Consider the following 21,349-nt stretch of genomic DNA (forward strand, 5'->3'; position numbering starts at 1 on the left):
TGGCAATTGTGTGTGCTGCGTACTTTGAGATAACAAACTGGGACAAAAATGAACAGCAGCTTGCCTTCATCCTATGCATGTTTGCTCAGAATTAAGTCCCACCGAGTTCAGTGTCTCGGATGATTTCCCAAATAATACACCAGTAAAAAAGGTAAAGGACCCCTGACAGTTAAGTCCAGTCATGAACGACTCTGGGGTTGCGGTGCTCATCTCGCTTTACAGGCCAAGCGAGCCGATGTTTGTCCGCAGACAGTTTATCCGGGTCACGTGGCCAGCATGACTAAGCTGCTTCTGGTGAAACAAGAGCAGCGCACGGAAACACCGTTTACCTTCCTGCCAGAGTGGTACCTACTTATCTACTTCCACTTTGATGTGTTTTCAAACTGCTAGGTTGGCAGGAGCTGGGACCAAACAATGGGAGCTCACCCCGTCGCAGGGATTCGAACTGCCGACCTTCCGACTGGCAATCCCAAGGCTCAGTGATTTACACCACAGTGCCACCCGCATCCCAATACACCAGTAAGGTAAAAGGTAAAGGGACCCCTGACCATTAGGTCCAGTTGTGGCCGACTCTGGGGTTGCGGCGCTCATCTCACTTTATTGGCCAAGGGAGCCGGCGTACAGCTTCCGGGTCATGTGGCCAGCAGGACTAAGCCGCTTCTGGTGAACCAGAGCAGCGCACCTACCTATTTATCTACTTGCATTGGCATGCTTTCAAACTGCTAGATTGGCAGGAGCAGGGACTGAGCAACGGGAGCTTACCCCGTCGTGTGGATTCGAACCGCCGACCTTCTGATCGGCAAGTCCTAGGCTCTGTGGTTTAGACCACAGTGCCACCCGCGCCGCAGTATCTGGACCTTATTAAAATAACTGTTCTGGCAATGAAGTACCGGTACTGAGGGTGAGGGCAACAATGGCTGGACCATCGCAAAGCAGCAATGCCAACTGATTCAGAACATTGCACTGGTGGAATGATGTGGATGGGCCTTTGTAAGCCTTCTTTGCTACCTACAAAACAGTATAATTGCACTAAATTGTTGCATGGCACAGCGCTGGGCAGGGGAGAGCCACATCAGATAATCCCACATTGCATTACAATTATATAATTCTACATTGTTCATAAATCTTTGCTAATGAGATCACACAAGGCAGGCAGTTTAATAGGTTTGGCACCATGAGTTCAGCTTGGAACTTCACTGCAGGTGAGTTTTATGCACCATTCCAGTGACTTTATCTACAGGATCTAGGTTCCAACGTGAACTTTTGTTCTTGGTAGTGTTTACAAGTAGAGATGCACGAGATATCGTTCTGCTGTTTGCACACCAGGGTTTGTTCATGGTTCTTCTTGTCCTGCCACTTTCTCCCAGGAAAGCCCCCCTGTTTACGGCTGAATCAGAACAAACGTCAATTGGTTTTCCCCAACATTTGTTCCGATCCAGCGGGAAACAGTGGGTTTTCCTGGGGAAAGTGGCGAGACAAGCAAAAAACCTCTTGGAAGCAGAAAAACTCTTGAACCTGTACTTTCTAGTGTGGAGAAATGACACAGCAGCTTTCATATCCCTCTTACAGAGCCAGGATGAAGTTCCTTTTAATTCTGGATGCAGTTTCAAAACAAGTCAAGATCTGAAACCAAGGTCTGATCCTAGCTTGTTCAAACATACAATCATCTAAATAACCCACAGTTTCTTGAGTCCGGATGTTAACAGAGAACAGTGGTTTGTTTAAAAATGGAAATGAATGGCCCGTTGACTAATATACAATTTCTATGATATTGCAAGTGGGAGTTTAGTCACGTACATGCCCTCGGCTTTAACCATTTCATGTGGGCAGGAGCGATGCCTTCAGAAAACTGAGAAGGAGAAAGATCAGATACAGACATACCTTGGGAGTCAAACAGAATCAATTCAGGAAGTCTGTTCGGCTTCCAAAATGTTCAACTTCCAAGGCGCAGCTTCTGATTGGCTGAAGGAAGCTCCTGCAGCCAATCAGAAGCCACAGAAGCCCGACCGGATGTTCGGCTTCCAAAAGAACGTTTGAAAACCGGAACAATCACTTTGGTTTTCAATCATTCGAAAGCCAAAATGCTTGGCAACTAAGCCGTTCAAAAATGAAGTTACGACTGTACTCAGTTAGGGCAATCTGTCATCTTTCAACTCAGAGGCTTTCAAATGTCCCATCCCTCTAAGAAAAGAAGTAATGAAAAGGCTCTTTAAATGCTCAGTTAAGGACTTTTGCAACACCATCAGCCAGTAGACAATTCTACTCCCTAAGCTCTCTCCTCGTACGCTTGAAAAATCCAAACGCAAAATGTCAATTGAGTCCAGGCTGCAGATTTCAAAGATGCGCCACCAGGTGAGCTGAGCACCTTGCTAGTTGCAAATTCATTCACACAATGTGCTGTTCCGCTGCACATAAGAAAAATACTTACCATTCTCATGGGGACACCAACGCATTATGTTTGCCTGCAGCCTCCAGGTATATTCCAAGCTCCATTTCATACACACTTGGTGTTCTTTGTAGGGACGTTCGAAAGGCGGAACAGATTCCAGCAAAGTGTAGTCCTTTGCAATTGCCTGCAAGTAGCCTTCCTTTCGTTTACCATGGGGGATCCCTTTTTGTTTGTGAATAATCCATGCGTATAGTATCACTGTGTGTACGATGACGGAGCGTCTGATGAAATAGTCATCTCTGAAAACCATGCTGTTAGGAAATTTCAAGTTCACGGTTCTGTTTCTAGTGGTGTGGAGATGATGGTCGTTCTCCCACCTCTCCTTATAGACGGACACACCAGTTCTGAATTCCAGTGACGCTATGGCTTCTATAGTAACAGTGCAAGGTTCGGAGCATAAATAGTCAACGGAGATTTCAGTATCGTTGAGAACTCTTTTGTTCAAAACATTCAGATGAATGAAATCTTCATAAAATACATCAGGTTTGGGCTGCGGAGTGACAGGTGTTGTCAGCAATGTGTCCTTTCCAAAAGATGGCACACTTTTCTAAGGGGGGGGGGAGATTCCATATGTTAACTTATTTAATATTTAAGGACAACTGATGCAAAAGTGAGCTCTAATTATCTTCATTAAGATGTTCCTCACTTAGAATTTTTGCGGAGTTGTAAACCAAATGGTTACAATGGTACCTCTGGTTACGAACAGGATCCGTTCCGGAGCCCCATTCGCACCATGAGCAGAATGCACCCTGCATCTGCGTGTCTGCGCGGGTTGTGATTTGCCGCTTCTGAGCATGCGCGTGACGTCATTTTGAGAGTAACCCTTTCCGGTACTTCCGGTTCGCCGCGGGACGCAACCTGAAAAGATTTATCCTGAAGCAAACGTAACAAGAGGCATGATTGTATTTGATGTTGGGAAAGACTGAGGGCACAAGGAGAAGGGGACGACAGAGGACAAGATGGTTGGACAGTGTTCTCAAAGCTACCAACATGAGTTTGAACAAACTGCGGGAGACAGTGGAAGACAGGAGTGCCTGGTGTGCTCTGGTCCATGGGGGCACGAAGAGTCGGACACGACTAAACAACAACAACAACTATATTGCTGTCCTATGGCTTTTGGGAGGAAATGTACAACAAAATGTTGGTTTCAAAAAGGAGGAGGAGGAGAGGAGGAGGAAGAAGAAGAAGAAGAAGAAGAAGAAGAAGAAGAAATATGCACAACTTGCAGACTTAACATATAGAATAAGAGAACAAGAAGAACATACGTTCAGAGAAGATTGAAAAACGTTTATTGAATATATAGGAAATAATTGTGTGCAGCTGAAACCGCTGGCAGCATTAAGATAAATTCAACAGTGTAAGTAAGTTTTGATGGGTGCAATAATGGAATATTGAATGGTATAGTTTTTGTAAAACATGTAGGGATTTATGATATGCAGTGCATTTTTTCCTTTAAAAATGTTTAGGGGTACTCTCATTTTCCCACTCATATTGAAATCCAGTGGTACCTTGGGTTAAGTACTTAATTCATTCCAGAGGTCTGTACTTAACCTTAAACTGTTCTTAACCTGAAGCACCACTTTAGCTTATGGGGCCTCCCGCTGCCGCCGCATCGCTGGAGCATGATTTCTGTTCTCATCCTGAAGCAAAGTTCTTAACCCGAGGTACTATTTCTGGGTTAGCGGAGTCTGTAACCTGAAGCGTATGTAACCTGAGGTACCACTGTACTGCCCCTCAATGAGGCCAAACTTAGATTCACAAAATGTTTAGGGGTATGCGTCCCCCCCCCAAAAAAAAGGCACTGATATGTAAAATGAAGGGACGCAGGTGGCGCTGTGGGTTAAAGCCTCAGCGCCTAGGACTTGCCGATCGAAAGGTCGGCGGTTCGAATCCCTGCGGCGGGGTGCGCTCCCGCTGCTCGGTCCCAGCGCCTGCCAACCTAGCAGTTCGAAAGCACCTCCGGGTGCAAGTAGATAAATAGGGACCGCTTACCAGCGGGAAGGTAAACGGCGTTTCCGTGTGCGGCTCTGGCTCTGGCCAGAGCAGCGATGTCACGCTGGCCACGTGACCCGGAAGTGTCTCCGGACAGCGCTGGCCCCTGGCCTCTTGAGTGAGATGGGCGCACAACCCCAGAGTCTGTCAAGACTGGCCCGTACGGGCAGGGGTACCTTTACCTTTACCTTTATGTAAAATGAACCATGGAAAGAGAAGAAAGGAAGTCACTGATATTTTAAGGATGTAAAATGAGTATTTTAGATTGTAAAACAGAAAATGTAATAAAAATTATATAGAAGGAGAAGGAGAAGAAGTGAAGTGGGCGCCAGGCACCCAAACCGAAGGCACAACAACTTTGCCCCCCTCTCCCCCAGGCGAGCCCCCACCTGCCCACCCCACGTGGCAGGAGACCCGAGGAACCAACTCACCAGGAGCAGCCAGAGGAGACAGAGGCAGCCCTCAGCTGCCCGGAGGCGCACGGTGCGCCCCACGGCGCTCTCCATGGCTGCGCCCGCTTCTCCTCCGTCTCTTCCTCGGGGGTGACTTGGCCGAGCCGGGAAACCCTGTCCCGGAGCGCGATGGGTGTGTGGCAGTGTTTGCGACACGGATCCGGCTTCCTGGAGGACAATGCCTCCGGCTTGGAGGAGGAAGCAGGAGGAGCCAGCCGGCCGGGCGCGGCAGGTGCGCCTTGGGCTCGGCGCGCCACGGTGGCGAAAGGAAAACCCTGATCGTGCGTCTGAGCGCGTGCAGAGGATTTTTTTTCCCCGGCGGCTGCAACCAGCTGTCAAGGGGCGACCGAGAATCGTTGCTAACTGGGCAGGGGACCCGAGGGTCATCTAGTAACCTGATGCATCTGTAACCTGAATCTAGTCCAACCCCGCGCAACACAGGACTCTCAACCAGATCGGACATGGCAGGTGGCTTGGAGCAAACTCTTTCTGGTTGAGGTCCCTTCGGGCGCCCCCCATAAAATATTCCAGGGGGCTGCCCCCCCCCCAGTGCCATTCAAATAGTGTGTCTTGTGATCGATTATGGGGGGCGGGACTTACCTGCCCCCCATAAAAAAGGTAAAGGTACCCCTGCCCATAGGGGCCAGTCTTGACAGACTCTGGGGTTGTGCGCCCATCTCACTCAAGAGGCCAGGGGCCAGCGCTGTCCGGAGACACTTCCGGGTCACGTGGCCAGCGTGACATCGCTGCTCTGGCGAGCCAGAGCCGCACACGGAAACGCCGTTTACCTTCCCGCTGGTAAGCGGTCCCTATTTATCTACTTGCACCCGGAGGTGCTTTCGAACTGCTAGGTTGGCAGGCGCTGGGACCGAGCAGCGGGAGCGCACCCCGCCGCAGGGATTCGAACCGCAGACCTTTCGATCGGCAAGTCCTAGGCGCTGAGGCTTTAACCCACAGCGCCACCTGCGTCCCCACCTGCCCCCCATATTTTAATTCAAATTGGCACCCCTGGTAGGTGGCCACCACCTCTCCTTCCATTGTACTAATGGGTTGGGTCCCTCCTCCCAAACAAAGAACTCCCTGAGACATTAAAGCACCCCTGTGACAAATCGATAAAGGTTTTTTTGTGCCTCCTGTATTACTGTCGCGAATTAAAGTCTGTCCAGTCCTGGAATTGCAGAGGGTTGGACTAGATGACCCCTGAAGGCCCTTCTAAAGCAAAGGGTGTTGGGTACGCCGATGGCAGCCCTTTTCTTTATTCATCTAAGCAAAGACACGCACGGAGACATTCAATAGAAAGCTGAGCATCCGTAAGACTCACTGGGCTGCCTCTTCCCCGGTGAGTGTGCAAAGGATGGTGTGCGGAAGGTTAAAGATGCCTCTGCCAGCCATTCGGAGATTTTAAGTTTTTGAGAGGTCCAGATGAAGATGCTGAACCCCGAAGAGCTACAAAGGAGGGTTGTGGCTTTTCAGTGCTAAAACACCATGCTTTGGGGTGTAGAAAAGTCCCAGATCTGGTGCCTTCACCGGCAAGAATGTTAAAGGTAAAGATAAAGGGACCATTAGGTCCAGTCGTGACTGGGGTTGCGGCGCTCATCTCGCTTTATTGGCCAAGGGAACCGGCACACAACTTCCGGGTCATGTGGCCAGCATGACTAAGCATGGTTCTGGCGAACCAGAGCAGCGCACGGAAATGGCATTTACCTTCCCGCCGGAGCGGTACCTATTTATCTATTTGCACTTTGACGTGCTTTCGAACTGCTAGGTTGGCAGGAGCAGGGATTTGAACCGCCCACCTTCAGATCGGCAAGTCCTTGGCTCTGTGGTTTAACCCACAGTGCCACACGCATCCCTAACAAGAATGTTATTCATCCCAAAATAGAGACCAGCAGAAGTCCCAGCGAAGAATGGACACAAAAATGTATGGAATATGAAGAAATGGTGAAACTGACCGGAAGAATAAGAAAGCAAGATAACAAACTTTTTATAAAAGAATGGAAATGGTTTATTGAATATTTACAGATAAATTGTAAACAGATAAAAACATTGGCAGGGTTATTGTAATAACCTGCAGCTTCATAAGATGAAAGAAGATGAGTAAATGAGCAAATTAAGTTAATTTGGATATGCAGAAGGTATTAAAAATAAATTTAAGGAACCTCAGAAAGAGGGGGAAGGAAGTCAAATTTGAAATGTAAAAATGATTGGAAAATCAGTGAAATGTATAAACCTGAAAAGTATAAATAAATATTTAAATAATAAAAAATGAGATCTGGCACCTTCACTTGAGGGGTCTCATGTAGCGGGGCTGGGAAAGGCAGAATAGACAGTGCTGGTGTAGATGGAGTAACAGGGTGACTCAGTGATGGCCAAACCAGAGAGGTGCCTGAAAATAGTAAAGGTAAAGGGACCCCTGCCCATTAGGTCCAGTCATGACCGACTCTGGGGTTGCGGCGCTCATCTCGCTTTATTGGCTGAGGGAGCCGGCGTACAGCTTCCGGGTCATGTGGCCAGCATGACTAAGCCGCTTCTGGTGAACCAGAGCAGCACACGGAAACGCTGTTTACCTTCCCGCCAGAGTGGTACCTATTTATCTACTTGCACTTTGACGTGCTTTCGAACTGCTAGGTTGGCAGGAGCAGGGACCGAGCAACGGCAGCTCACCCCGTCACAGGGATTCGAATTGCCGACCTTCTGATCGGCAAGTCCTGGGCTCTGTGGTTTAACCCACAGCACCACCCGCGTCCGTGCTTGAAAATAAGGCACCTTATAAAGAGAGAGTTGCAGCAGGAACCCAGCCAGAGCATCTTAAGGATGTTGTATAAGAGCCCTTAGGCTTCACAATCCATTTGTTTCCAGGGTTAACCTGCATGGATATGTTTCCTAGCCGAAGGAGAGGTTTTGTTTGCTAAGGACCTCGAATCACAGCCTGCAACTCTTTATTGAGGTGCAAACTTGTGTTTAAGAAAATCCGGAATGGGAACACAACTTAAAACAGGGAGACAGTTATGCAGTGTGGTGTGAACTATTTCCTTGTGTGATACTCTTCTTTTCCCCCCAGGTGCAAACCACATTTTAAACATCACTCACATCTACAGATGTCTTCAAGATCCAGATCAAAGCCCCTCCCAACTCTTCAATTCTGTGATTCTATGACTATTGTTCCATAAGAAAACAACAGAATGTCAGTCCTTCTATTAAGGGCCAGGTTAGACACAATGGGATGCGGGTCGCGCTGTGGGTTAAACCATAGAGCCTAGGACTTGCCGATCAGAAGGTCGGTGGTTCGAATCCCCACGACGGGGTGAGCTTCCGTTGCTCGGTCCCTGCTCCTGCCAACCTAGCAGCTCGAAAGCACGTCAAAGTGCAAGTAGATAAATAGGTACCGCTCCAGCGGGAAGGTAAACGGCATTTCCATGCGCTGCTCTGGTTCGCCAGAAGCGGCTTAGTCATGCTGGCCACATGACCCGGAAGCTGTATGCCGGCTCCCTTGGCCAATAAAGCGAGATGAGCGGCGCAACCCCAGAGTTGGTCATGATTGGACCTAATGGTCCCTTTACCTTTACCTAGACACAATGCAAGAGATTTGTAAAGAGGAGGAAAGAAAATTTGCAGCAGAACTACAGGGAGGTGTTTGTAACCTTTCCCTGCAATGTTTTTCCTGTTTAAATCATCACACAGAGATAGAAACCATATGAGCAACTACTGTATATGTTTTCCCCTGCAAGGCAATTAGCATCTAATTAAGGGAAACACTGCAGAGGGGTTAAAGCCCCCCATGGGCTCCTTACTGAACCCTCTGTTGTGGTTTTTTCTTTTTAATTAAAAGCAGGAGATCTTGCTCACATCAAGCACTACAACAAGTCTGATTTAGCTGCAAGTGTGTAAAGAATAGTGCCATATTTGGTAGTATGTTCTGGATTTTCCTGTTTAGATTTGTCATCAAAATGAAGACGAGAGTCAAGCTAAAGTAGAAAATGCTTTTTAAAAAAAAAGAATCGCTTCCTTTCATGTGATGGGAAGTAGTAAAAGAGAAAAGATTTCCCCCTTGAAAAGATTTTATCCAGCCTCAGCTGACTTTATGAAAGGCTTGAACCGGTTGAGCAGGAAACGAAACCATATTCCACCGCAGGAGCGATCTTCTCATATTCTTGGCCCCATGCCCTTCAAGCAGCCCCCCCCCCATGCTGGAAAAACAACCAATGTTGCAATTGTACACCCTAAAATGTGCACTGCCATTATCCCCGCCCCCCATTTAATATAGTAAAATTGAAAATGGGGGAGATAGCATAGAACAGTGACTTGTCAAAGTGTGTTCTGACATATGCTGGGGTTCTGAAATATACTCGGAGTCAGTGGATTTCATGCTCTTTATTCAGCTCATAGTGTTGAGGAGGAATGGAAGTTCCCCCAGAATGTCTGCTTTATATACATTATTTACACAATGGGCTCCACGTGATTGGCTAATTCCGGGATTCTCCTGTAGGCCAATCAGGTTGCGGATTCACTTCCACCTGGAGCTGGATTGGGTGGCTCCTGTGGACCAATCAGACTGCTGCATTCTGGATCCCATTGTTCTAGGACCAATCAGGCTGCTGCATTATGAATCCTATTGTTCTAGGACCAATCAGACTGCTGCATTTTGGATCTTATTCAACTCAGTAAATAACACCTTCCTCAGAAGCTTATAGGTTGTGATGATTCCCCAATGAAGAATACAAATAATGGCAGGCAGCGTTCACTGTAAGACAGATTGCCTATCCATTTTCTCCTGCCATATGTGTGCTGGTGGCTGTGTTCAGTAATGAGGGAAGGCAGAAGGCAGATCAGGAAAACCTCAGATGCCCAAACTGTTTAGCAATAGCAAGTCCTAGTGTTGTGCGTCTTTCTGCCTCGGCACTCTCCTTCACCTGTAAAATATTGCCGATATAATGTTGTTATCCAAATTTATGGTGCAGCCACATTGGGAACTGTGTACATTTTTGCGTCATCTCACCTCAAAAAGCATAACGCAGAGTGGAAAAAGGTTCAGAAAAGGGCAACCCAAATAAATGATCAAGGAGGTGGAGAGGCTCTCCTGTGGGGAAAATTTGCAGCGTTTGGGACTTCTTAGTTAAAAGGCGAGCAAGAGGTGTCATGATAGTTTATGAAATTATGCATAGCATGGAGAAAGTGGATGGAGGAGCCTTTTTCTTAGGGCACTTGCAATTACCGATTTTGTGGTTTTATATCTTGATTTTGTTCTGTGAATCACCTTGAGACCCTCGGGTATAGGGCGATACAGTGGTACCTCGGGTTACATATGCTTCAGGTTACAAACTTGGCTAACCCAGAAATATTACCTCAGGTTAAGAACTTTGCTGCAGGATGAGAACAGAAATCATGCTCCAGCGGTACGGCGGCAGCAGGAGGCCCCATTAGCTAAAGTGGTGCTTCAGGTTAAGAACAGTTTCAGGTTAAGTATGGACGTCCGGAACGAATTAAGTACTTAACCCGAGGTACCACTGTATATAAATTCAATAAATAATAACAATAACACCACATCTGTTCCCCTCACCCCCTGCCCTCCAGCAGGGCAAGATCTGCTCTGAAAATGAATCCCCGCCAACCGCAGTGTTATGTACTGAGTTGAACAGGATCCAAAATGCAGCAGTCTGATTGGTCCTAGAACAATGGGATCCAGAATGCAGCAGTCTGATTGGTCCACAGGAGCCACCCAATCCAGCTCCAGGTGGAAGTGAATCCGCAACCTGATTGGCCTACAGGAGAATCCCGGAATTAGCCAATCACGTGGAGCCCATTGTGTAAATAATGTATATAAAGCAGACATTCTGGGGGAACTTCCATTCCTCCTCAACACTATGAGTTGAATAAAGGTAAAGGTAAGGGACCCCTGACCATTAGGTCCAGTCCTGACTGACTCTGGGGTTGCGGTGCTCATCTCACTTTATTGGCCGAGGGAGCTGGCGTACAGCTTCCGGGTCATGTGGCCAGCATGACTAAGCCACTTCTGCCGAATCAGAGCAGCACACAGAAATGCCATTTACCCTCCCGCCGGAGCGGTACCTATTTATCTACTTGCACTTTGATGTGCTTTCAAACTGCTAGGTTCGCAGGAATAGGGACCAAGCAACGGGAGCTCACCCCATCGCAGGGATTCGAACCACCATCCTTCTGATCGGCAAGTCCTAGGCTCTATGGTTTAACCCACAGCGCCACCCACGTCCCATGAGCTGAATAAGGAGCATGAAATCCACTCTCGACTGAGTATATTTCACGCAGAAACAAAACCTGGGGAACAACAGTCTGCAATCTACTGGTCCTTCCTTTCCCCATTTTCTTGGCTCAGGGAGTGCTCCCCCCCCAAAAAAGCAAACAAACATGTGCTTGCTGTTTCAGAAATGGTTTTCAGTTGAAGACAGTGCCATTAGTTTTAGCAAGTTAGTGAAGGGCTTCTCCTGCATGGATTTATTTATCAAGGTGCTGGGAAAACTGAGTGAACATTCTGATTTGTTTGGACAGAGGAGGCTGCAGGATCAGGCCAGGACCATTCAATGCAGGACAGCAGCTTCCCCTCCCAGGGGAGCAGCAAGCATTTTATTTGCTCAGGGCAGAGAACTGCTCCAACCTGTTGCCGTCGCTTTCTACAAAAGGCTGAAAGAGCGAGGAGAGTCTGCACAAGGGACACTTATGCACCGATTGTGGGGAGCCTGGCTGGGTGCGCCCTTCAGAAATGTGTGCCCAGGGCAAATTTTGTTGTCGTTTAGTCATTTAGTTGTCTCCGACTCTTCATGACCCCCTGGACCAGAGCACGCCAGGCACTCCTGTCTTCCACTGCCTCCCGTAGTTTGGTCAAACTCATGTTGGTAGCTTCGAGAACACTGTCCAACCATCTCATCCTCTGTCATCCCCTTCTCTTTGTGCCCTCCATCTTTCCCAACATCAGGGTCTTTTCTAGGGAGTCTTCTCTTCTCATGAGGTGGCCAAAGTATTGGAGTCTCAGCTTCAGGATCTGTCCTTCCAGTGAGCACTCAGGGCTGATTTCCTTAAAAATGGATAGGTTTGATCTTCTTGCAGTCCATGGGACTCTCAAGAGTCTCCTCCAGCACCATAATTCAAAAGTATCAATTCTTTGGCGATCAGCCTTCTTTATGATCCAACTCTCACTTCCATACATCACTACCGGGAAAACCATAGCTTTAACTATACGGACCTTTGTTGGCAAGGTGATGTCTCGGCTTTTTAAGATGCTGTCTAGGTTTGTCATTGCTTTTCTCCCAAAAAGCAGGTGTCTTTTAATTTCATGACTGTTGTCACCATCTGCAGTGATCATGGAGCCCAAGAAAGTAAAATCTCTCACTGCCTCCATTTCTTCCCCTTCTATTTGCCAGGAGGTGATGGGACCAGTGGCCATGATCTTCGTTTTTTTGATGTTGAGCTTCAGACCATATTTTGCGCTCTCCTCTTTCACCCTCATTAAAAGGTTCTTTAATTCCTCCTCACTTTCTGCCATCAAGGTTGTGTCATCTGCATATCTGAGGTTGTTGATATTTCTTCCGGCAATCTTAATTCCGGTTTGGAATTCATCCAGGGCAAATTTACTAATATGCATTTGGGAAGATGCCAGGATTTTTTTTATTTCCTCCTCTGGAAATCTCCAATAGTCGTATCCCCAAAAAAGAAGAGAATTTCCAAGGTCCCCTGTGATCAGTACCGTTGCACGAGAGACCTGCAAGCTAAGGCAACTTTAGGCGGCAAGTCTGCACGTCGTTTTGCGGACTTGGGTTGTTTCCGTCCTCCGCCGCCAGGGGGCAGTCAAGGGAACTCGTTCCTCCTCTGTTCCGAGTGAGTCCGCTCTTCGCTCTTCCTCGCCCGGAAGCGGAAGGAGTTTTCTCCGAGGGCGGGTGGGGAGAGAGGTCGTGCTGGGCTCCGCGGCGTCTCCGCATGGCTCGCGTGCCGCGCACGCTGCTGATTTTCGGCGGCTTCGTGGCCGTCCTGGGGGCGGCCTTCTACCCCATCTACTTTCGGCCCCTGATGCACCTCGAGGAGTACAGTAAGTCGAGCGGGGAGCGCGTTCTGCGCACGCGCGGCCTTCTGCCGCTTGACTGCAGCCCCGCCCCTGTTCGAATCCCGAAGGAAGGAAGGAATGGCAAGCGGCCGTTGGCTGCGCGCGCAGCTTTTCCTCAGCGCGGCCTTTTTCTGCGTACCCCTCCCGCTCTCCGCTTTACCTGACGCGGGAGCGGAGCTGCACGTGTGAACCCGACATCGCGGGTCTTGTCACGGACCCGGGTGCAAGGGAGAGTTAGATGACGAGCCGCTTTGGGCGATATGAAGGGAACTTCGGAACGCCTTGCCTCTTGAGAAATCACGCTGTTTTTTTGTTTTTTTTTAAAGGCGCCTGCTGACAAGAATTCTTATTATTAGAAAAGCCTATCCAGGTGCTCAGAAAGCTGAGGGGATGTTTGATCCTTAAAAAAACAAAAAACGTATTTCTCCCTTGTAGGTTTTTTAATTAGGGTTGTATATTCCCCCCCAGTAAATATCACAACAACAACAATAATAAAGTAGGGTTGTAGATTTCCCCCTCATAATAATAATAATAATAATAATAATAATAATAATAATAATAATAAAGTAGGGTTGTAGATTTCCCCCTCAAAATAATAATAATAATAATAATAATAATAATAATAAAGTAGGGTTGTAGATTTCCCCCTCAAAATAATAATAATAATAATAATAATAATAATAATAATAATAATAATAATAAAGTAGGGTTGTAGATTTCACCCATCAATATATAATAATAATAAAGTATGGTTGCAAGAACAACAACAACAACAATTGCTATTATTATTATTTCAGTGAATCTACAGCACCTACAATTTAGTCAAACACAGCTCTCTGACATTGTTACCTTTTTGTTTCAATCAATGGAAAACATCATTATTTCTATTATTTCAGTGGAAACACACCCACACCCTGGGTGTTGTAGAGGATAGAACATTCCACACATGGATTTGTGATTATTTTGGGGTGGGGTATTTGGCTGCCCTGAGTTACAGTGTAAATTGGCTTCTTTGGGGGAGGCAAGTGAGATGGTCCCCAAAACAGCCTATAAGGCTTTTTCTGCCTTAAAAAAAAAAAGCCTTATGCTTCTGAACACAGTGAATGGGCGTTTCTAGTTTGTACTATAATTGCTTGATTGTAAAAAACAAAAGCCCCAAACAAACAAAAAACCAGTATCCTAGATGAATTATGTCATAAATCTACTTCTGAGTAAATTGTATAATGAAAAGAGCATCTCCCTGTATAGGACGTTGATGGTTCAAGTGTCATGTTCGCCATCACCTATGATTCAAATTCAAATTTATTTCAAATTCAAATTTATTTACGGCTATTAGCCCATAAAATATGTACAAGCATAAAAGCACAGAAGCATAAAAAACCAATACATCTAACATCAGAAGGGGAACACCACGATGCAAGGGTGGGTCATTGAGCAGTGACACATAACAGCTTGGGGCCCGGAAAGATCCAAGGGACGGTTCACAGAAAAAGGAGAACTGGAGACGAGATCCATCATGCACCCTCATCATAACTGTCCGATTAGTTTTTGTTGTTGTTGTTGTTGTTTTTTGGTGGTTTTTGTGTGTGAGATAACCGCATCACCTATGATACAACTTCAAATCTCAATTTAGTGGACTGAAGAAGCTTTGCCTTTGAGGAAAAAGGAAAGCACTCTCCAGGGTGCTAATACCCTAAGGTTCATTTACATATAAAACTTGTCACTTTAACTGTGCAGTCGTTAAAAAATGAATGTGCATGCATCTCTAATAAAAATAGTAATAATAAATTTTTATTTATAACCCACCCTCCCCAGCCAAGACCGGGCTCAGGGCGGCTAAAAACCAATAATAAAAACAAGTTGATTAAAATACAATTTAAAAGATTAAGATACAATATTAAAATAATTAGGGAGCAATCTCATCATAGGAGGAGAAAGGAAAAAGAAAAAGGGGGAGGGAATCAAACTGACTCCGAGCCAAAGGCCAGGTGGAACAACTCTGTCTTACAGGCCCTGCGGAAAGAGATCAGATCCTGCAGGGCCCTGGTCTCATGAGGCAGAGTGTTCCACCGGGCCGGAGCCAGTGTTGAGAAGGCCCTGGCTCTGGTTGAGGCTAATCTAACTTCCTTAGGAAAGAGAATCTCTAGGGAGAATCGTGCTCACCCCCTTTCCAACACGTGCAAATGCAGTGCAATGCATGCACATTCCTTGTGCATGAAAGTGGGCGTGTTCCTCCCAGTAATTGATGGGGATGTGGGAGCAATCCAAATTAATGTTCAAACAATTTTTTTAAAAAAAATTCCTTCCAGTAGCGCCTTAGAGACCAACTGAGTTTGTTATTGGTATGAGCTTTTGTGTGCATGCACACTTTTTCAGATACCTTCTTCAATTCTTTTAAAATGTTTTTTTGACTACGGCAGACCAATACGGCTACTTACCTGTAACTCAAATTAATGTTGTTATTCGTTTTGAAGGAGGGGGACACTCGTCTCCCTGGCTGGCATGCAGGCACGTTGCACACAGTACAGTGGTACCTCGGGTTATATATGCTTCAGGTTACAGATGTTTCAGGATACAGACTCCGCTAACCAAGAAATAGTAGCTCAGGTTAAGAACTTTGCTGCAGGATGAGAACAGAAATCGTGCTCTGGCAGCGGGAGGCCCCATTAGCTAAAGTGGTGCTTCAGGTTAAGAACAGTTTCAGGTTAAGAACGGACCTCCGGAACAAATTAAGTACTTAACCCGAGGTACCACTGTATTTCCTTGGGGTGATGTTCTACTAGGACCATTTTGGTTTGTGCAGCTGGGACTGTTGTGTTCAGGACCTGATTCTCATATATGAAATACACAAACAGGAGCAGAAGCATTTATGACTGGTACCCATACTCGTCATACCATGCTCTCTATATATGAGTGGGGAGAAGGTACAGTGGTACCTCGGGTTAAGTACTTAATTTGTTCTGGATGTCTGTTCTTAAGCTGAAGCACAACTTTAGCTAATGGGGACTCCTGCTGCGGCCGCGCCGCCGGAGCACAATTTCTGTTCTCATCCTGAAGCACTATTTCTGGGTTAGCGGAGTCTGTAACCTGAAGCATATGTAACCTGAAGCATATGTAACCCGAGGTACCACTGTATTTCAATCCTTCGACATCACAAACCAAATCATAGCTGTCAACTCTTCCCTTTTCTTGTGAGGAATCCTATTCGGAATAAGGGAATTTCCCTTTAAAAAAAGGGAAACATTGACAGCTATGAACCAAATATGCTTTGTGAGTTTCTGTTCTCTAATTCTAATCCATGATGATTAAAATGTGAAGTTCAGCTCTGGAAGTAATTTTATTAAAAATAAAATGGGCAAATTGCACAGGCAGTGCTTTCTATTATAAAACCAGCAGAGGGAGCATTGACTAATGCAGTCTGATTCCAGAGCCTCAGTATACTTATACAGTAGAAATGAATGGTACATATAATACCGTCCTGACTCTCTCTTCCTTGCTCTCTAAAGAAAGAAGGCATACATTGGAAAGATGGTGAGAAGGAATAATAAGTACAGTAATACGAGGTTGTATTTCCGACAGTGGTTCAGAACCTTTAGCATTGTATCGGACACAAGAATGTTACACTTCCTACTGTGAATATTCCTGAGTCAGATGATTAATTGTTGAAGATAAGCAAAGCAGTAATAGTACACAGTTCAGGCTCTTTGGCCCATTTTTTCCTTTTACTTTGTTATCTGATTTTAAAATATTTTCCCAGCATTTTCATTTACTATGGTGCTAATGTTTCCTGCCCACAAATCCAGTATTTGTTGGTGCTTAAACCAGTAATTCTCAAGCTGTGTGCTGCAATAAATACCTCAAGTCAGGGGTCAGCAACCTTTTTCAGCCGCCGTGGGCTGGTCCACCGTCCCTCAGACCATGTGGTGGGCCAGACTATATTTTGAAAAAAAATATGAACAAATTCCTATGCCCCACAGATAACCCAGAGATGCATTTTACATAAAAGCACACATTCTACTCATGTAAAAACACCAGGCAGGCCCTACAAATAACCCAGAGATGCATTTTAAATAAAAGGACACATTCTACTCAGGTAAAAAAAGCTAATTCCCGGACCATCCACGGGGTAGATTGAGAAGGCGATTGGGCCACATCCGGCCCTCGGGCCTTAGGTTGCCAACCCCTGCCTTAAGTAATGAAAGATACCTGTGGGACCAAAATACCTACTTATAAAGGAGGCTGCATCCTTGAACAACTTACTGCTCTGCCCGTATCTCTTTCTCACCAGCTTCATTGGTTTAAAGTTATTCTACTGTGTCTGCCTGTGCGATAGGATCATTCCGTTACCATGAACATAGAGCAGAATTACACGCCTTCAGAGGAGGCACATCTAAAACTTGTGGGGAGTCTAGACAATAGACCAGGCTCCCCGCCGTAGATAGTTGCCCTTCATCTTGTGCAGGATGAGGAGGAAGGGGATGGAAGAGCCGGGTGAGGGTTATTTTAGAGATCGCGATTAGGGTAGATGGGTGTTTTGAGCAGGCTGGTGTCCATCATTTTCTTCCCACACTAAGGGATAAATGTACTATCTTACCTACTGTAATATTTTGTGTTTACCAGAAAAGGAGCAAGCAATAAATCGAGCTGGTGTTATACAAGAAGATGTTCAGCCTACAGGTATAGCTCTAAATGCTTAGTTGAGCTGTGTTTATGTAAATTATGTATATCTTAATACTGTATTCCAATTCCAAAGAAGTTGACATGCAAAGGAGCTAATTGAGAAATTCATCCAAATGACCTTTAGTACGCTTCTAAAACGATTACTTAGACAAGTACAAGGTGAGCCTGTTTCATACAAAAAAAGATGCAACTGGATATGAATGCTTCAGTACAAAGTATGAATGCTGTGATTCAAATAAAAGGGCATCTGTATGTGTTTTTCACTCTGTTCCACCTTTCAGCTACAAGCAGAGGTTATTGTACAAAGATTGGACCATAGCTTTTAAGTATTTTGGTGAGAAGCAGAGTTATCGATATACCCTTCATACAAGGTCCAGAACATTGTATTCTGTACTAATATAGTCATATGCCTGTGCAAGAAACTCTGTAAGAAATTACTTTTGATCTCAGAAGAACTGTTGAAAATACTGTTCTATCTTTCTTTCATATAATTCTGGTAATAGTCACTTTATCTATTTGAATGAGTAATATTCCAACTGGTGTTCTCAATTGCAACAACTCAGTCAAAAATATCCCTTTCTCGAGCAAGATGATCAAAATGTTCAGATTATTCAGAGGAGGCAAATTATTGTGACTCATTTCAGTCTGCATTCATGCCTGGTTTTGGCACAGAAAAAGTTTTGTTTGCCCTGATGGAGGACTTGCATTAGGAGAGACATGGGGTGTGTAACCCTGTTGATTCTCCTTGAGCTCTCAGTGACTTAATAACATCTGTATGCTGTTCTATGCATGTGGGGCCAAGAAGATCACATTCCATATTTCAGAATCTCTTCAGACGTGGTCCTTGTCCAGTTGTTCAAAATATGTAATGTACTCACATGTATAACTTCATTCAGAGAAGCTAGGTTGTAGAGAATACATACATTTATTGACATTACAACAGCCTTCTAAAATGCTTTTTTATCTCTCCTGTTTTATCCAAAGGATTAAAAGTATGGTCTGATCCATTTGGAAGAAAGTAAGGACTTCTTTGGGTAGGATCTCACCAATGAATGTATTTTCCCTTATTCCATCAGTGATGCTTCTGGTTCTTTGAGTCAACCAAGATCATGCAGAAAAAGAACTCCACACGTGGAATTGTTTTATAATATCACTTTAAATAAAGAGCAGTAGCAGCTGTTGGCTCTCAAGAGATAAAGCCCACTTTTCCCCCAGTGATGTAGTAGGAAACACTGCACTGAATGTTTTCTATTAAGCAAATGGAATTACTGCCTTTTTCTTCATTGGAGGAATGAAGGAGAATTGCTTTGGTGAATGTACTGTAGACATTACCAGAGTAGATTATGGAACTAATGAGGTGTGAGAGAGTTTTAAATTATGTACATTGATTGTAACATTTGGATTGAACTAAACTGTAGTACTGTAGTTCAGTTTTCATGGATTTTGTTGTTGTTAAGAGAAAAACTCAATTTCAGATAACTTATTAATGTGTAATCTCGCTGTTGAAAAGTAAAGATTTGGATTCATTGATTCTGTATATAAATCTCTTGAATGACTTTACATAGCTTTTTGTCTTTTCCTGGAACTTCTATAAGTAGTTCTTTTCATAGAAAACCTGGCAATGCTTTAATTTTTTCTACTAACCTGGTTTCAGTTTGAAACTGCGGGAATGGCCAACTACTGTCTTCTCAAAGGTCACTCTAGTGTCCAGACAGTGGTCCATATGTCATAAATATATGTACTGCACAAGCTGACATCCAAATGGGTCAGTTGGCACCTTGTAATAATATGGCCTTGTCCCTATAAACTGACAAATGAGTAACCAGTTACATACAAAATTCAAATGAGATGCAGTATTGTTGGCAACTGAGTCTAGAGAGAATGGAGTGCCCCTCCAACAGTGAAGTCAAACTGCTCTGTTAGCAGCACTGAAGTGACCTCCCTGGGTCGCAAGCCTGAGTAGTGTGCATGGAGGTCCTGGGTGGCCTGGACAACAAGACGTCCCTCTCAGCCTCACTGGTGTGGTCCAAAGGAAAGCAGAGCAATACACTTGGCACAGTTTGGCTGCAGGAGTTGCCAGAAGGAGGCTTACAAGGTGCCATACAACCATCTTGGAGACTCCACTCTGGATTTGTATAGGGTTTACTCCTGAAGCTTCTCTTGAAGATATCCCACAAGCAGCAAATGTTTAAGATCAGAATTTTCCTTCTCCTAGATGAGCGACTTTCCCGGTTTGACAAGCTCCACCTGCCCCTTACTTCCCTCTGCAGCACGTGCAGAAACCACCTTCTTGACCATTGGACCCACTATTGCTCTTGTCCGCTCAATCTGCCGGAGCCTGTCTTCGCATGCAGGGGGAGTCCCTAGCACACTGAGGGTGCCACCCTCTCCTGGTTTAGCCAGCCAGTCAAAGCTATTTCCAAGGGTGTGGCCGCTGTCTCATGCTAACAGCGTCTAGGAGCCACAGGTTGAGAGTCAAGTTCAGGATGGGGACCAAAAGTGGACAAACTACCCTGGAAGGAGCATGACACCCAGAGGTACTACACCCCCCCTACACCCTGGTGCAGTATTAAAAGTGTGAGAGCTATATTTGTTATTGCTTGACAACATTTCCCAAACCTTTACTAAATATTTAGTTGGGCTATTATGGACAAATTGCTTTGGAGGCTAGGTACATTTTACTAGTAGACCATTCCTAGATGATAATAAGAGGCTGCCTTATACAGTCTTTTCTCCCCTACCTAGGGATGCTGGCAATTGAACCTTGGACCTGTGCCTGTGTTCTAGGAATTCTGAGGTCTAAATATAGAATAAATGTTGATAATTGCACAAGCTAAACACACATACAGTGGTACCTCGCAAGACGAACGCCTCGTAAGACGAAAAACTCGCAAAAGTTTTTCGTTTTTTGAGTTGCTTCGCAAGACGGATTTCCCTATGGGCTTGCTTCGCAAGACGAAAACGTCTTGCAAGTTTGTTTCCTTTGTCTTGCGAGTTTGTTTCCTTTTTCTTAAAACCATGCATTCACTTTGAGGAGCAACTCATAACACGCGGTGTGGTAGCCTTTTTTGAGGTTTTTGAAGACTTTGGTGATTTTTGAAGCTTTTCCAAAGTCCATGCTTCGCAAGACGAAAAAACTTAATTTCGTCTTGCGAGGCACCACTGTACATAAGTATATAAACCACATGTCTAAAATAGTACAGGAGAGCAATCCAAAAGCCATCTTTGCTCTCCTAAAAACTTTCAATATTTCCTCTGCCTCCTTAATCTCCCTTACCTGAGAACAGGTAGGCAGATAGCAGTCAGGAACTTCCTGAAGGGATTCCTCTCCTAAATCTATGAACCTCCATTGTCATTGTTTGCCCAGATGCTCTGCATTGAGGGATGTCTGACAGGCATCCTGATTGTCTTATCAAACGTTAATATTCTGTGTAAACTGTTTGGAACTATGTAAAACTTGCTAAATCCTCAGGAGTATCACACCTCAGCCTGCCTGAGCCACAGCAACCCCACCTTACATGTGGTGTAATTTCTGACTGTTGAGGGGATGTTCTTCACGCCAGATTGTAAACCCTTAAAAGAGATGTTTCTTCTTGGTTCTGGATCTCTCTTGCCTCCTTGATAGGAGTGGAGGGAACTCTGTTGCAACACAAAAATAAAGATCTGCCTTGCTTTCACTGCATCCTGCCTCCATCCATTCATGGGCTT

At 45.3% G+C, this 21,349-nt stretch overlaps 2 protein-coding genes across 2 annotated transcripts in view; one reads left to right on the forward strand and one right to left on the reverse strand.

Annotated features, from left to right (window-relative positions):
- The window catches only part of SEL1L3 (SEL1L family member 3), a 48,080-nt gene extending 43,005 nt beyond the window's left edge, over positions 1 to 5,075 (reverse strand). Inside the window, exons 1-2 of the mRNA XM_079990088.1 lie at positions 4,873 to 5,075; positions 2,429 to 2,996 (exon numbers count right to left, since the gene is read on the reverse strand). Of these exons, the coding sequence (XP_079846214.1) occupies positions 2,429 to 2,996; positions 4,873 to 4,947 (643 nt within the window). The 5' untranslated portion in view covers positions 4,948 to 5,075. The remainder of the gene's footprint in view (positions 1 to 2,428; positions 2,997 to 4,872) is intronic.
- A 7,694-nt stretch (positions 5,076 to 12,769) lies between these two features.
- On the forward strand, positions 12,770 to 19,198 carry SMIM20 (small integral membrane protein 20). The gene is made up of 3 exons (XM_079989885.1): positions 12,770 to 12,946; positions 17,582 to 17,638; positions 18,626 to 19,198. Exons 1-3 carry the CDS (start codon positions 12,838 to 12,840, stop codon positions 18,661 to 18,663), a joined length of 204 nt encoding a protein of 67 aa, XP_079846011.1. The 5' UTR covers positions 12,770 to 12,837; the 3' UTR covers positions 18,664 to 19,198.
- Positions 19,199 to 21,349: the final 2,151 nt, after the last annotated feature.

The sequence above is a fragment of the Podarcis cretensis genome, assembly GCF_951804945.1.
Source record: "Podarcis cretensis genome assembly, chromosome: 9".
Taxonomy (NCBI): Eukaryota; Metazoa; Chordata; class Lepidosauria; order Squamata; family Lacertidae; genus Podarcis; species Podarcis cretensis.

Excerpts from the sequence above, each read along its gene's own strand:
- SMIM20 (XM_079989885.1), top strand. The coding sequence starts at position 12,838 with ATGGCTCGCGTGCCGCGCACGCTGCTGATTTTCGGCGGCTTCGTGGCC. Across the intron at positions 12,947-17,581 it reads GATGCACCTCGAGGAGTACA|AAAAGGAGCAAGCAATAAAT; the intron begins GTAAGTCGAGCG and ends TGTGTTTACCAG. Across the intron at positions 17,639-18,625 it reads AGAAGATGTTCAGCCTACAG|GATTAAAAGTATGGTCTGAT; the intron begins GTATAGCTCTAA and ends TTTTATCCAAAG.